This window comes from Sceloporus occidentalis, unplaced genomic scaffold, assembly GCF_023333645.1.
Source record: "Sceloporus occidentalis isolate IW3139 unplaced genomic scaffold, rSceOcc1.0.p SCAF_5, whole genome shotgun sequence".
NCBI lineage: Eukaryota > Metazoa > Chordata > Lepidosauria > Squamata > Phrynosomatidae > Sceloporus > Sceloporus occidentalis.
In genome coordinates, this window is record NW_028316985.1 from 57,884,940 (window position 1) to 57,899,248 (window position 14,309).

Below are 14,309 nucleotides of genomic sequence, written 5' to 3' on the forward strand. Positions count from 1 at the left end.
ACACAATAACATTAAAACCCATGATTGCATTCAGATTGCCATTGGATTATACTTCCAATTTCCCTTGTCTGATAAACTCCTTTGTGTGAAAAGGATCTGGGAGTCCAAGTAGACCACAAATTGAACATGAGTTAACAGTGCGATTCGGCAGCTAACAAGGCCAATGTGATTTTAGGCTGCATCAATAGAAGTATAGTGTCTAGATCAAGGGAAGTAATAGTGCCACTTTATTCTGCTCTGGTCAGGCCCCACCTGGAATATTCTGTACAGTTCTGGGCAACACAATTTAAAAAGGATGTTGAGAAACTGAAGAGTGTCCAAAGGAGGGCAATCAAAATAGTGAAGGGCCTGACCATGCCCTATGAGGAATGACTTAGGGAACGGGGGATGTTTAGTCTGGAGAAAAGAAGGTTAAGGGGTGATAAGATAGCCCTGTTTAAATATCTGAAGCGATGTCATACTGAGGAGGAAGCAAGCTTGTTTTCTGCTGCTCCAGAGACTAGGACCCAGAGCAATGGATGCAAGCTACAGGAAAAGAGATTCCACCTCAACATTAGGAGGAACTTTCTGACAGTAAGGGCTGTTCGACAGTGGAACAAACTCCCTCAGAGTGTAGTGGAATCTCCTTCCTTAGAGGTCTTTAAACAGAGGCTGGATGGCCATCTGTCAGGGATGCTTTGATTTAGATTTCCTGCATAGCAGAATGGGGTTGGTCTGGATGGTCCTTGTGGTCTCTTCCAATAGAATCTATGATTCTATGAGGTTCACAGTTACAAGGTAACTGAAGAAAGGCTGGTAAAGGAAAGGAACTTGTACTAATATATTCAGTTTACTTAAACAACACCATAATAAATTTAGTGTATATAAGTGAGTAGTTTCAAACATAAATAATAGCATACCTACTGGTTTTGGTACTTATGGATACATATTTTGTTATATGCATCCTTTATGAATAAATGCATTATGATATAGTTTTAAGTCCCAAATAGCTTGAACCCAGAATATCTGAAATACTGCCTCTGTCCATATAAATGTGCCTGGAATCTGGAAGAGTCAGTGGATTCAGTGGAGATCCGGTTGTGTGTTCTACATCAGGACTTAAATAAGTACACAAGAAATGGCTTTTATGAGGGACCACCTTGATCGTGGAACTCCTGCCCAAGTGAAGTCAGACTAGCCCCATTGGACTGTGCTTTTGACAGGCAGTCAAAACCGTTATTTGGTCACATCTTTGTCTCTTGAGACAATTTTGATATTGTGGTCTATTGTATATCACTTTGGGGACCTAATCAGTAGAAAAGCAATTTATAAATAAGAAAGAAATCATCCTTTGGCCTGTGAGGAAGAGAATAGGCTGGCCCAGCTCCACCAGGGCTAGCCTGAAGAAGAAGAAGAGGCCTCCCTCCGGTCCATCTGCCTTGGTCCAGGCCTCAGAGGGAGAGAAGAACTGCTGGACCTGATCCCCTCACCTCCCCCCCTCACCATTCCCTTCTCCTTTTGTGTCGTGTCTTTTAGATTGTAAGCCTGAGGGTAGGGAACCGTCTATTATCCCCTCTGTTGTAAACCACTCGGATTCAACAGTCAAATACAACAGTCAAATGGGTCCTAGAGCAGATCAATCAAGAAACCTCTCTGGAAACCCAGATGACCAAACTGAGGCTGTCATACTTTGGACACATCATGAGACGGAAGGACTCATTGGAAAAGACAATAATGCTGGGAAGGTGGAGGGAAGTAGGAAGAGAGGAAGGCCACATGCCAGATGGATGGACTCTATTAAGGAGGGCACGGGTTTTATGGGGTCAGCATGAGTTAAGATCAAAGACAAAAATATAAACCTACTCTTGGGCTCTTAGGCTAATGTTACTAGTCCTTATCAAGGAGTTGTAAAAATCTGGTACATGGCCGTATATTAATTTTCCTTTACACAACTGGTTTATAATGGTGGGATCACGCCAGGATTTTAACAACCTGTTTTGTTTTATGCTGTTGTTCTTTATTAGTAAGATGTCATTTTAATTGTTCCTTGCATTTATTGCTTGTGTAAAATGGTTTTTTGAATTGTTTAAATTATTCTGTTGTGTTATCCGCAAACCCCATGGAAAGGCATTGTAAAAATAGCTAAGTAAATATACGGTAAATAATTTAGGGTAGCAACTTCCCTTGATAAAAACTATGACTTTATCATTCAAAAGCATGCTGTGCCAAAAAAGTAACTGTATTGAACATAAAATAAAATTAAGACTGTAATGTTGCTCCACAAAAACAAAACAAAATCCAAAATCCACAGATAAGTAATGCATTTAATAAAGCCAACTGTAAATGCCATCATGGTGTGCAAGATTTTGCATTCCCCAGATCTCTACATCTAGCAATCTTTTTACTGCCTAACCTAAGGAAGATGTCTGTAAAACACCAGATCTTAGGTGTTTTTATTATGCAATTATAGTTTGTCAGTGTAAAAGGATTCCTAATTGTAGATTTAGTTTTGTTTTGTTAACCATAAAAATTCATACTGTTAAAAGAAATGACCAGATTCTTCTATTATCACAACAACTCTATTTTAGAAAGTAGTTTTGTTTACAATAGCATACATTCTGCTTATTGAAATTAAATGCTTCATTTCTTAGTTTATGGTACTCATATTTCTTATAAATAGGAAAAAAACCTGACATTTCGGTTAACCATGTAGAGACAAATCTACATCTTTGTCTAGCATGCATGTATACACAGACATTGCATGGGCAAATCACTTGTTTTCTGATCTATTGCTTGCTCAGACTTCATGCCCATGCAACAACCTTGTCCTCCAGGAAGAAAAACAACCTTTAAATCAGCCAATATTCTCGAAGACCATTTCCCTCAGCGCCATTTCATTTAAAATCTAATGCAAAACTGACATGGTTTCCTTGCAATCATCTTTTAACATGAAAGAGTAAAATTAAAAAGAGACATGAATCTAGGGAAAGAATAAAAGCACTGTGTAAGGTATTCTGAAACCTGAGATTGTTTTAAAGATTGGGATGTTCCAGACTGTGTAAAGTTAAGATTTTATCTGGGATGTTCCAGACTGTGTTTAAGTTAAGATAAATTACTCTTTTGAGAGTAACATGAAAACAATGTATTCATTATAAAGATTATAAACTTAAACATACCTGAATTTGAGTCAAACTTTGTTTCTGATCTGAGAGAGAGAGAGAGAGAGAGAGAGAGAGAGAGAGAGAGAAAGGGGTGAAATCGTTTAGTTAATGTTTTATGTTAATAGCCAAATGCAGCAACCAAGGTTAATTAACTTTTGCTATCAAACACAAATTTTCAATGTATTTTCAAATGAGCAACATTATCCATAATCATTTTAATTTAAAAGCAGCTTACAAAACAATGTACCTTAAATGTTTACAATTTAGAGCTGATTTTTTTAAAGTTTATATTCAGGATTTATCCTTCATAATTTTCTTGTGATCAATATTTCTTTGGACAGTGATATCAATGCACATGTTTGTACATCCCCACCACACACATACATCAAGAAATAAACATATAAGTTTCTCTTAAGAAGGTTGGAATTTCAGCCTCCTTGTGAATTCTGAGGGGACAAGAGAAGAAGAGTATATGCAAAACATACCAGTACTACCAATTGTCTGTTTAATGTGTTATTTAAAGTATTTAGCATAACACCAATGAACTCAGTAGGCAGTATACTTAATAATGAGGTGGAGGGGGGAAGTGGGGAAATTAGCCTTTGTGGGAACATCATGTTCCAGATATTGGTTAATAATAGTTCTAAACTCAGAAGCCTTTGAAGCTCTCAGTTCGGCTGTGGGAAAACCTAAGTTGGGTAATTACTTTCAAGATGCTGCTGAAGTGCTGTCAAGCAGAATTAACCCTATGACTAGGCCTATCTGAACAAACAGCTAGAAGCAGCATTGTCTAGATCTAAGTCTCAAACCAATTAGTGGGCATGCTCCAACCAGACATATATCACAAATTAACAACCTCTGTGCTTTGTGCGTGTGTGTGCATATATTCACAACTGCCACAGCAAGATACAAGAACTGATTAGCGGCAGTCTTTGTAAAAGATGTTACTTTAATACTGGAAATGTGCCCAAATTGAGTGGGAAACGACAGGTTCTTTTAACCCATAAGAAGATATTGGTGTGCTTGGCAAATTATAAACATCTTTCACTAAACACAGATTACAAACTGCTGATATGTGGAGCAGAAAAATAAAATGAGTGCAAAGCAAGGCTTTGAAAGGAATTCTGGTTAACTTCAAGCTAACTGGAATATTTGATCATGAAAAAAAGCCAGAAAGCTCTAACAAATTAAAATGAAATGAGGGGACGGCAAGGAAAGAGGGAGACTGGAAATATAGAAAATGACCTCTTTGTTATGCAACTATTTTTCAAAGGGAAGCTTTCCATGTGGCCTCAAAGTAGAACAGGACAACAAAAACAAATGTTCTTCAGCTAAAAACAAATTCAAATGGTGCTCAACACAGTCTATCATGAATCAAAGAGTTCATCTCTATTTATAAACGAACACTCTTACGCTGAAGGGTGCAGTACTGTCAAACAAAGACACATAGGGTGGATGAGCTCAGTAGACATGTCCTATGGCCATAAATTTCAAGGGCTTGAGAAAGTTATATTATTGGACTACAACTTTCAAAAAACCTCTGTCCAGAGGACTTCAGCAGTCCGTTACTACTGAGGGCCTACAAGCCGAATCCTGCACACTCACAAGCAGGGCAGGCGGTAGATCTCAGGATCTAGCAAATATTACTTTAGAAATTGAGCACATCTCCTCCTTTTGCAGAAAAATCTGGCTATCCATTTCACTAGTGGCTCACCTCATGAATCAGCTCTGACTGCATAACTATGCTGATAGCTTTAAATGGCTAGGTTTGTTAGTGATTTCTCTTTCACATTATTTTTATGAGAGGGGGGACCCTTGTAGCCTGCATGATCTCTTAGGTCTAAAACACACTGCAAAAATAATCTAGTTTAAGACTGCTTTAACTGTCCTGGCTCAATACTAGGAACTGTAGTTTAGGGTGATACTTGGCCTCCTCTGTCAGAGAGTGCTTGTGCCACAATGAATTACTATTCCCAGAATTCCCTAACACTGAGCCAGGGCAATTAAAGCAGTCTCAAACGGGATTATTTCTGTAGTGTGTTTTGGACCTTAGATTGCTGATTATTCAAGAACTAGCAGAGCTTTTGTTAAAAGATGAAACTTGCTTTGATGCAGAGACCACAAAAGAACTAAGCAGAGGTCAGTGGGTTGGATCCAAGAACAGCCTCAGAAGGCAAATCCAAAATACAGTTGGCCACAAGGCAAATTCCAAAGGTCACATTGTAGCAATACTTTTATAGATTGCCTATAAATAGATGTCTAAATAGTTATAAAATTTATAAACAAATGTACATAAATAAATCCAACCCAAAAATATCTACGTAAGTCTTCAAGACCCCCAGATATTGTCTCAAAAAGCAAGGTAAGAGGGGGATAATGGATCTTAAGGTCACATCATAAGCATGCTATGTTGAGATGTTGTGGGATAAAGGAAGTGCAGGCTTCAAAACAAGGCTCCTCAGGTGTTAGACTTTATCTAGAATGGCCCCTGAGCTTGCTGGGAACTTTCCCAACCCTTCTTCCCCTGCTACATACCAAGGCACATTAAAAGCAGTCCCCAAGGAATGTAAGATCCTACTGAATTGTAGGACCCAAGGGGAGCTAATTTTGAGGGACTTTCCATCTTCTTTAGTGCCCTACTCATAAGGTAGTAAGGTAGTGTTATTGCCTATATACTTGTTTTTACAGTCAATTACATTTTCTAATGTTGAACAGTCTATATTACTTTATAAACTCAATAAGAGATACAAGAACTGTTTGGTATGAGAAGATGTCAATAAGGAAACAAACTTGGATTGCTTGTAGCATTGATGCAGGCGTACCTCTGGATTATTGCAGTAAATGACTGCACTGGACAGTTTTCTTGCAAGTAGCATATGTAATTATTCTGCCTCGACCTTATATAATTCGCACATTTCTGAAGTAAGTGCAAAAATTATATCTCAGCAGTAAGATTTCTGTGGCGCGGCCTCCAGCCGCTCCTTTTCAGCCAGATTGGGGCCGTGGCCAATCTGGGATTTCCAGAGTGTGAGAGCTGTGACTATATGGCACTGCTTCGGCATTGTGTTGTGCGGACACAGCACCTGAGGAGCACTGTGATGCCATACACCATGTGGTGTGGTGTGCAGTGTCATGGTGCTCTGGGGATGGAACTGGGACATGTGTCATGTAGACGCTACACCCCAACTCTGCCCCCAGACCAGCCCAAAGTGCCGGTCTGCACAGGGTCTCAGCCACCTTAATACAATATTGATGGATTAAATAATTTAACAGCAGATCAAATAAAAACTGATTAATCAGTGCAAGGATAGATAAAATGACATATACTCAATTGGTGGTGAGAGTTACTGTGTATACTCAACTATAACTTGTATAAGTCGATGGCAGATTCTGGGAACAAAATTATGGATTTTGATATGACTTGTAGATAAGTCGAGGCTAAAGCTTAGGGGCATGTAAAAAAAAGGATTTAAGAATGAAGCAAACAAAAACAATGCCAAAGAACTTAGAAAATTCCAGCAGGTATAACTGTTTGTGCTCTCACTAAAGGCTTGATGGATTGGGGGGGGGGGGTCAGTGCTTCCAGGACAGATTACATTCTTGCCTTTCACTGGTGGATGAGTCAACTCAGAGTTTGGAGGGTCAACTTTGGGAGCAGGCTGTCAGGTTGCTTTGTCCTGGAGCGATCATGGCTGGAGCAGCCAGAGTTCACTCCTTCCAGGCTGTCTACTCTGTCCCCATGTGATTAATAAAAATGTTGAAGACTTATGGCCTTAGTACAGAACCCTAAAGCACTCAGCTATTGATAACAACTCTTTGAGCACAGGTTTCCAAGCAATAATGGATCCATCTGATGGTGTTTCCATCTATTCCATATTTAATCAGTTTGCTAATGTGTATTTAACAAGAGAATGACAATATAAAATATTGTTTTTAGCCTTTACTCCTTGCATGGGTAGGAGCTTTTGTTTATTCATCTCTAAATCCTTACACTTACTTCAGTATTTTAAAATCTAAAGGCATACCTCAGTTAACAAAGTTTTTGACAAAGAAGCTCCTTTTTACAAAGTCTTTTTAAGGGTACCTTTCAGGTGTTTGTTTTCATGCTGTAAACCTGCTCCCCGGTGAGGCCAATAAAATATGAAGCATATGATGTAGGAAACTATGCATCACTTTTCGAGTTGTTGGTATAAGCAAATTAAGTATAGAGTGATACTGGATTTCAATTGTTTTGTTCGTATGATTTGCTGATAAAAATAGAATTCAATCTTGAATGTGCATGTAAAACCTCAGAACTTTCATCTGAAGACTGAAATTCATGTGTTCCATGACCTTACATGTCACAAAGTAATGAAGCAACATAAATCATGCCTACTAAAAGATTAGATTTGTTAATCTTAGTGCTGAAGAACTATTCATCCCTGACAAAATTAATTGATTCATAGGTAGTGATGCTAAAGGTATAGATAGCAATGATGCAAAGAACAACCAAAAAAGTAAATGCTGCGCTCATGATAGCATGCTTTCTTTTTTAAAAAAAAATGTGTTTGCACTGCTACTGTTATGTGTGAATCCTGATCCACAGGAATGTAATGTACAAATTATTTGCACTAGCTACATGCAGATTTTGGCATAGTCAACACAATTTGGATGCCCAGATGTTCATTAACCAACTTAACATTTGATTTTTTTTGTGTCTAATATACCTCTGCCTTTCAGGGAAATGCTAATGAATTTTTATGCTAATCTTCAGGAACACTGCCAGGAAAGAAAGGATTAAGCATTTCTTTTCCCCCATTGCTCTCATTGACTGCAGAGACCTCTTGTGGCTGAATTAAGTAAATACTTTATATATAAATATATATATTTCAAACTCAGTAAGCATTTAGAAAAGTGTATTGTCTTTGTCCAAGTCATCATTGCACTCAACTACATATCATATATTTAGTGTGTCATGCTTTGTGATTAGTCACTGGAAGGTTGTTTGCAGTTCTGTTAGTTGAAGTATCTCTGATGAAACCCCACTGTGCAAAGGAAAGCATGTTAATTGCAGGGAATGCTCTTTACCATAATATCTATTTTGACCCCAGACACTCCATTTGACTCCTGTATCATGTCTAATGAGCCTGAAAAACTACATGCACAAAGGATGAGCCTTATACTGTATAGGCTGATAAAGGAGTTGCAAGGCAATGGTTTCTCTCTTTCTCCACCCCTTTACTATAACACAGTGCTTAAACCACCCTACAAAATATGTTGGACTACAATTCCCATAAACTCCAACAAGTAGATTAGAACAACACATATGCCCCTGCCCATATTTATTGTTCTAACAAAAATTTTAAAAATCAAATTTTATGACAATTTGCTAAAATTCAGTGATTTGGACGTAGCAAATAAACCCCGCATTACTACTCTAAAAATGCATGGGGAGAACACAAACCTTGTTTTCTAATGGAGAATTGTACTCCTGGATGCCTCTCTTTAATTTTCTTTAAAAGCCACCTGTGTGCTTCCTATGCATTTTATTTTAATCAAATGTGGCAAGTGATTATTTCTGTTGCCATTCCAATGAACTTTAATGGTGGGAAAATGCAGCCCAAGCCAGCATGGCATAGTGTTGGAGCACTGGACTCTATGACTCTGCAGACCAGGGTTTGAATACCCACTCAGCCATGGAAGTCCATTAAGTGACCTCAGGCAAGCCACATACTCTCATCCTCAGAAAACCGCATGAGAGGGTAGCCTTAGGATTGCCCTGAATTGGAAATATTTTGAAGACACACAACAACAACAACAACAACAACAACAACAACATGCAGCCCATGACAGGTTCCAAGATAATTAAGCCAGCTTCTGGAGCCACCACACCAGACCTAGAAGGAGCAGAATGTATTGGTTTGTAGACCTTACATTAACTAAAAGTATGTTTGCCAGATCTCAGGGCCTAACCCTAAGCATTCAGTTTTTGTGGGTCATTTCCAGGTAAGGGTTGAGGGTGCACATTCTCCAGTTTTGGTAGGCTCAACTCCATACAAGAGAAAAGAACTGCATGCCAATCTCCATCTCAGATATCAGAGCAGCAGCTTACTATAGTTTGCAGGGCTTACATGCAGACCCTCTAAGAGGTCTACATATTTACTTAATTAGCTTCCTTCTTCCTTTTCAGGCATTGTGGTGCCAGGCATTGGCATCCCTAGAGTTGATGTCACCCAGTGCAGTCACTAACAGGGGGCCAGGGACTTATGGGGGGCGGGACTTCCAGTGTGCAACTTCTGGTGCACTTTCGGTGCGCACGGGGGCACAAGCGCGTAGCCAGAGATGTTCTGAATCCAACTTCTGGTTAGAATTTTGTTGTTGTTATTGTTATTGTGTGCCTTCCAGTTATCTCCGGTTTATGGTACCCCTATCACTTCTGCCCAAGTACGTTATAAAGCATAATATTCCCGTTTCACATTGACCTGGGAATAAGTCTTTTAGCTAAGATGACTGTTTTAATTTCCAAGAAGGAAAATATGTTCTATATTTGCATGTATGTGTGTTTGAGTGACAAGCTATGATCAACTGTGATTAATACTTAATGCACAATGCTTAATGTCATCACCTAGGTCTCAGGTTTTGGCCTGAAAACCTCAGGGCCTGGGGAAATTCTTAACTGGCAACCCTAGCAGGAACAATTTTGGTCACGTTGGTATAACTCAAATTAAAGACTGTGGTCCAAAACACACTGCAGAAATAATTCAGGCTCAATGCCCTGGCTCAATGCTGTAGTTTTGTGAGGCATTTAGCCTTCTCTGTCTGGTGCCACAATAAACTACAACTCCCAAGATTACTTAGCACTGAGCCAGAGCAGTTATTATTGTTGTTGTTGTTGTTTTTGTTGTTATACTTTATATAGCGCTGTAGATTTACACAATGCTGTACATACAGACAATAAAATCGATAAAAATGAAACCTGCCATTGGCGTACATTCTACAAAATACATATAAAACAATAGATAGTAATACAAGATAGAATTAGATAAAATAAGGACGCAACAGACTGAGAACATCAGAAATCAAATCAAATCAAATATCAGTTAAAGTGATCTCAAACTGGATTATTTCTTCAGTGTGTTTAGGACCTTTGTTTTGTTAACATTCTTTACATAGTTCTTATATAACATTCAGGAATAATAAAGTCATCATCTTGCAACTTTATTGAATTTACTCACTTGAACAAAGGAGTTCCACAAACAACACATTTGTATATTCCAGAAGCTTTGTGATATGTATATTCTCCTTCAAAAGCACTAGAATAAGAGAAACAGTACAATAATACTTTTAACATTAAGGTGCTCTTCTTTCATTAACACAGAAATGGACTGATAAGTTCTAAACAACAAATTCTCTGCAATAATTAGCACATCATAATTTATGCGTTATTGTCCTTTATTTTAACATATGCCTATTAAAATCCAAACATAAATGTTTCTTTCAAAAGAAATGAAGCTACTGTTCAAACGACAAAACACAGGTTCACTTATATGTTATTAAATATGTTTAGATGAGTTCTTTAATTTCTACCTAAATATGAAGGTCATTTTAAAATAAATTTCACTCCTAAGCATCCTTCTAACTGTATGTCTTAGTGCTGATCTCTTGTATTAAACCATACATGAAACATTAGTACAGGAACCGTCAGGAAGATTGGACACCAATGTATGTTCAAGTACCAAAAGAATCAAAATTGGGGAGGGGGGAGAGCTGGCCGTGATTTCAAGCTGTGTGAGCTCTATATTTTAATTTGAAAAGGAATAGTACTGCTTTAAGGGAATATTTTTCTAAGTTAACAATCTTAAAGGCTAGGAGGTCATTCATCTAATACAAATCAGCTGTGCTACCTCAACAAAAAGGCTGTGTTCTGCAGCTTGTTTTTATTATCATTTCACCCTTTTTAGGGGGTCCATTTATATATATATATATATAAACCGGATTTCTTAAATGACCTAACCTCTGGTTGTTTGCATCACTAAATCGTAGTGCTAAACTAGTAGACAATCATAAATTTCTCCATGTCCCGATCAGCAGCTATGACAACAGATGGCATTTCTCCCCACAATCAGTGTCTTGAAGCGGTAATGGGCTGGATGAGGAAAAACAAACTCAGGCTGAATCCAGACAAAACGGAGGTACTTATAGTAGGGGCCCCCAAACCAGGTATAGAGTTGCAACCTCCAGTCCTAGATGGGGTCACACTCTCCACAAAGGACTGTGTTCGCAGTCTGGGGATGCTCCTAGATCCGTCGCTTCACATGAGAAATCAGGTGAATGTGACGATCAAGAGTGCCTGTTATCAGCTTTGGCTGATGCTAGCTGCGCCCTTTCCTGGAAGTAAAGGACCTAGAAACTGTTGTACATTCACTGGTAACTTGATTTCTGTAATGCGCTCTACATGGGGCTACCCTTGTGACTAGTCCGGAAACTTCAACTAGTGCAAAATATGGCAGCCAGGCTGGTCGCCGGAAAAACTAGGAGTGACCGAATAACACCAGTCCTAAAATCTCTTCACTGGCTGCCTATTAGTTTCCGGGCACAGTACAAGGTGTTGGTTATAACCTTTAAAGCCCTACATGGCTTGGGCCCAACCTATTTGAGGGATCGCCTGCTTCTATATAATCCGACCCGCACCCTCAAGTCTTCTGGGAGGAATCTATTGCAGCCTTTAAAAACCAGACTAACTGCTACCTCCCAGAGGGCCTTCTCTGCAATTGCTCCCAAACTATGGAACGGTCTGCCAGACGAGATCCGTCAAATTGCCAGCTTAGACAGCTTTAAAAAAACTGTCAAGACAGATCTCTTCCGGCAGGCCTTTCCTGAATAAAAGTGCCCGGTCACAGAATGACTGCCCCTCACATCATGTATCAGCCCACCACTCTGTCCTTGTTATATATATATGTGTGTGTGTGTATATATAATTCCGTTTTAATAGATAGTTTGATTGTAACATGTTTAATGCTGTTTTAAGGGGGGGAATTTGGGACACAATGTTATAAATGTGGATTTTAATGTGTTGTGAGTCGCTTTGATTGTCACGTCACAGAAAAGTGGGATACAAATAAAAGTTTTATATTATTAATTATTTATTAAATTCAGCTGGGAAAACCTTCTGAAGGAACACCACTGCCAGGTTGTTGGGACATAGAAAATGGCTTAGTTAGTTCCTGTCATCCCCACTAAGAAAAAGTCTATTAAAGGTATATTCCAGCAGGAAGAGTGTTGCCAATTCACTAGGACCCCACATGTGGCAAAAGGGCCTTATAGATTTTTGAAACGGCAACAAGTTTATGTCATTGCTGCTACTGGATCAGAAGCCCAAAAAGGATTGGTTATACCTTCTGCAGTCAGAACAAAACACTCAGATAGTTTAGATGTTCGCAAAGGGGACAATTCTTCAAGCTAGATTCAGCTGAGAAGAATTATATTCATGTTGGAACCTTGCAATTGAGCTCTTGTCTCTTTTTTCTTTCTCTCCTCCCTCCCAAATCCTACTTTAGGATTTAGAGCTTGCTTACAAGGAGTAAAACCATATGAGGGCAGTTATTGAAAATATTTGACATTCCAGCCACAAATGAGCCAATAAATACTTTCTCCACATGTGCTTCAAAAAAGAAACTCGACTGGAATAGAAGGAAACAAAATTATGTTCTCCCTCCCCTTTCCCAGCCAAAACGTCTGTGCAGTACATACAACGACCACCTTCAAATGTTCAGCTTTAATGACACAATACTATTTCCCTTATGGTTCTGCTTACTAGGGTGTCTCTGCTTCACATACACATATGCACAAAACAACAACAAAAGAGTTCCTTAACTACCATTACTTCCATACATCTTTCAGTAAACTAAAAACAGATCCTAAACGTAAGCCAAGAGGCCAAATTGTGTTCATTTTATATTTATGAAGTCTATGACCTTGCCCTCCACACTGCAAATTCCCGATTTGTTTAGTAGTGTTAATTTGTATAAGTTAGTAAACAATTGCAGAATTTTCTGAAAATGTGAAGTCTGAGAGAAGGGAAAACAGCAGCCCGTGAAGGAAAAATGGTCATATATTGTTGGCCTCCTCTCTCTTGTCATGCCTTACCTTTCGGTCCCTTTCTCCTGAGTAACATGGAACTGCAAAGGCGTCAACCGCTTCCTCAGTTCTTCCTGGGGAAAGACCACCTTGCAGCTCTTTTTATCCCTACGTGACCCTGCAAAAAGAGAGGATATGGGAGAAATAATCTTTTTTCAGTTTAAATCTGAAACAATTGTGTTGTCTTTAAACCAAAAGCACAGCTTCTGTGTTCATTTTTCCAATGGCCAGATTGGATCCTAACACATTAAAGGGTGGCACAGCTGATTGCTTCTTCCATCCAGCTTGAAAAAGTCTGCTGTATGCAAAGCAGGTGATTCTTCTGGAACAGCAATAATGTGAGTCAGCCAAAGCTTTCTCTATGCAGGAAAAGGTCACAACCATTGGCAAGACATCAACATTCACATAGTCATTCACAAGAAGGTGACATCCTGAGACTAAATAACTTCAGTCATAACTTCCTGGTAATTATACTTAAGAGTACAGCTTTTACATTTACAAAACATCTACAGGTTGAGTCTCCTTATCTGAAATGGTTGGGACCAGAAGTGTTTTGGATTTTGGAGTTTTTCAGATTTTGCAATGTTTGCATATACATAATGAGATATCTGGGAGGTGGGACCCAAGTTTAAACATGACATTGTTTAGGTTTCATATACGTTCAGCCCTCCATATCCACAGATTTTTTTATCCACAGATTCAACTATCCACTAATTCAAAATATCAAAAAAATATAAATACCAATAAGCAAACCTTGATTTGCCATTTTATATACACTCTTTTACAATGCCATTGTTTTAATGGGACTTGAGCTTCCACAGATTTTGGTATCCACAAGAACTCCTGGAACCAAAACCGAGTAGATACTGAGGGCCCACTGTACATCTTATACACATACCGTGAAGGTAGTTTTATATACAATATGTAATAATGTTGTACATGAAACAAAATTTGTGTACACTGAACAATCAGAAAGCAAGGGTCTCACTATCTCAGGTATCCATGTTGACAATTTTAGAATATTTTGGATTTTGGAATTCCAGATATGGGACT

At 38.7% G+C, this 14,309-nt stretch overlaps 1 protein-coding gene across 5 annotated transcripts in view; it reads right to left on the bottom strand.

Moving 5' to 3' along the window:
* MSRB3 (methionine sulfoxide reductase B3) overlaps positions 1-14,309 on the bottom strand; it is an 87,039-nt gene that overhangs the window by 33,255 nt on the left and 39,475 nt on the right. For all 5 annotated transcript variants that reach the window (XM_089524187.1, XM_089524190.1, XM_089524185.1 and 2 more), the window contains 3 exons: positions 13,266-13,374; positions 10,355-10,432; positions 3,156-3,184 (listed from right to left, as the gene is read on the bottom strand). In XM_089524187.1, coding sequence (XP_089380313.1) covers positions 3,156-3,184; positions 10,355-10,432; positions 13,266-13,374 — 216 coding nt within the window. The remainder of the gene's footprint in view (positions 1-3,155; positions 3,185-10,354; positions 10,433-13,265; positions 13,375-14,309) is intronic.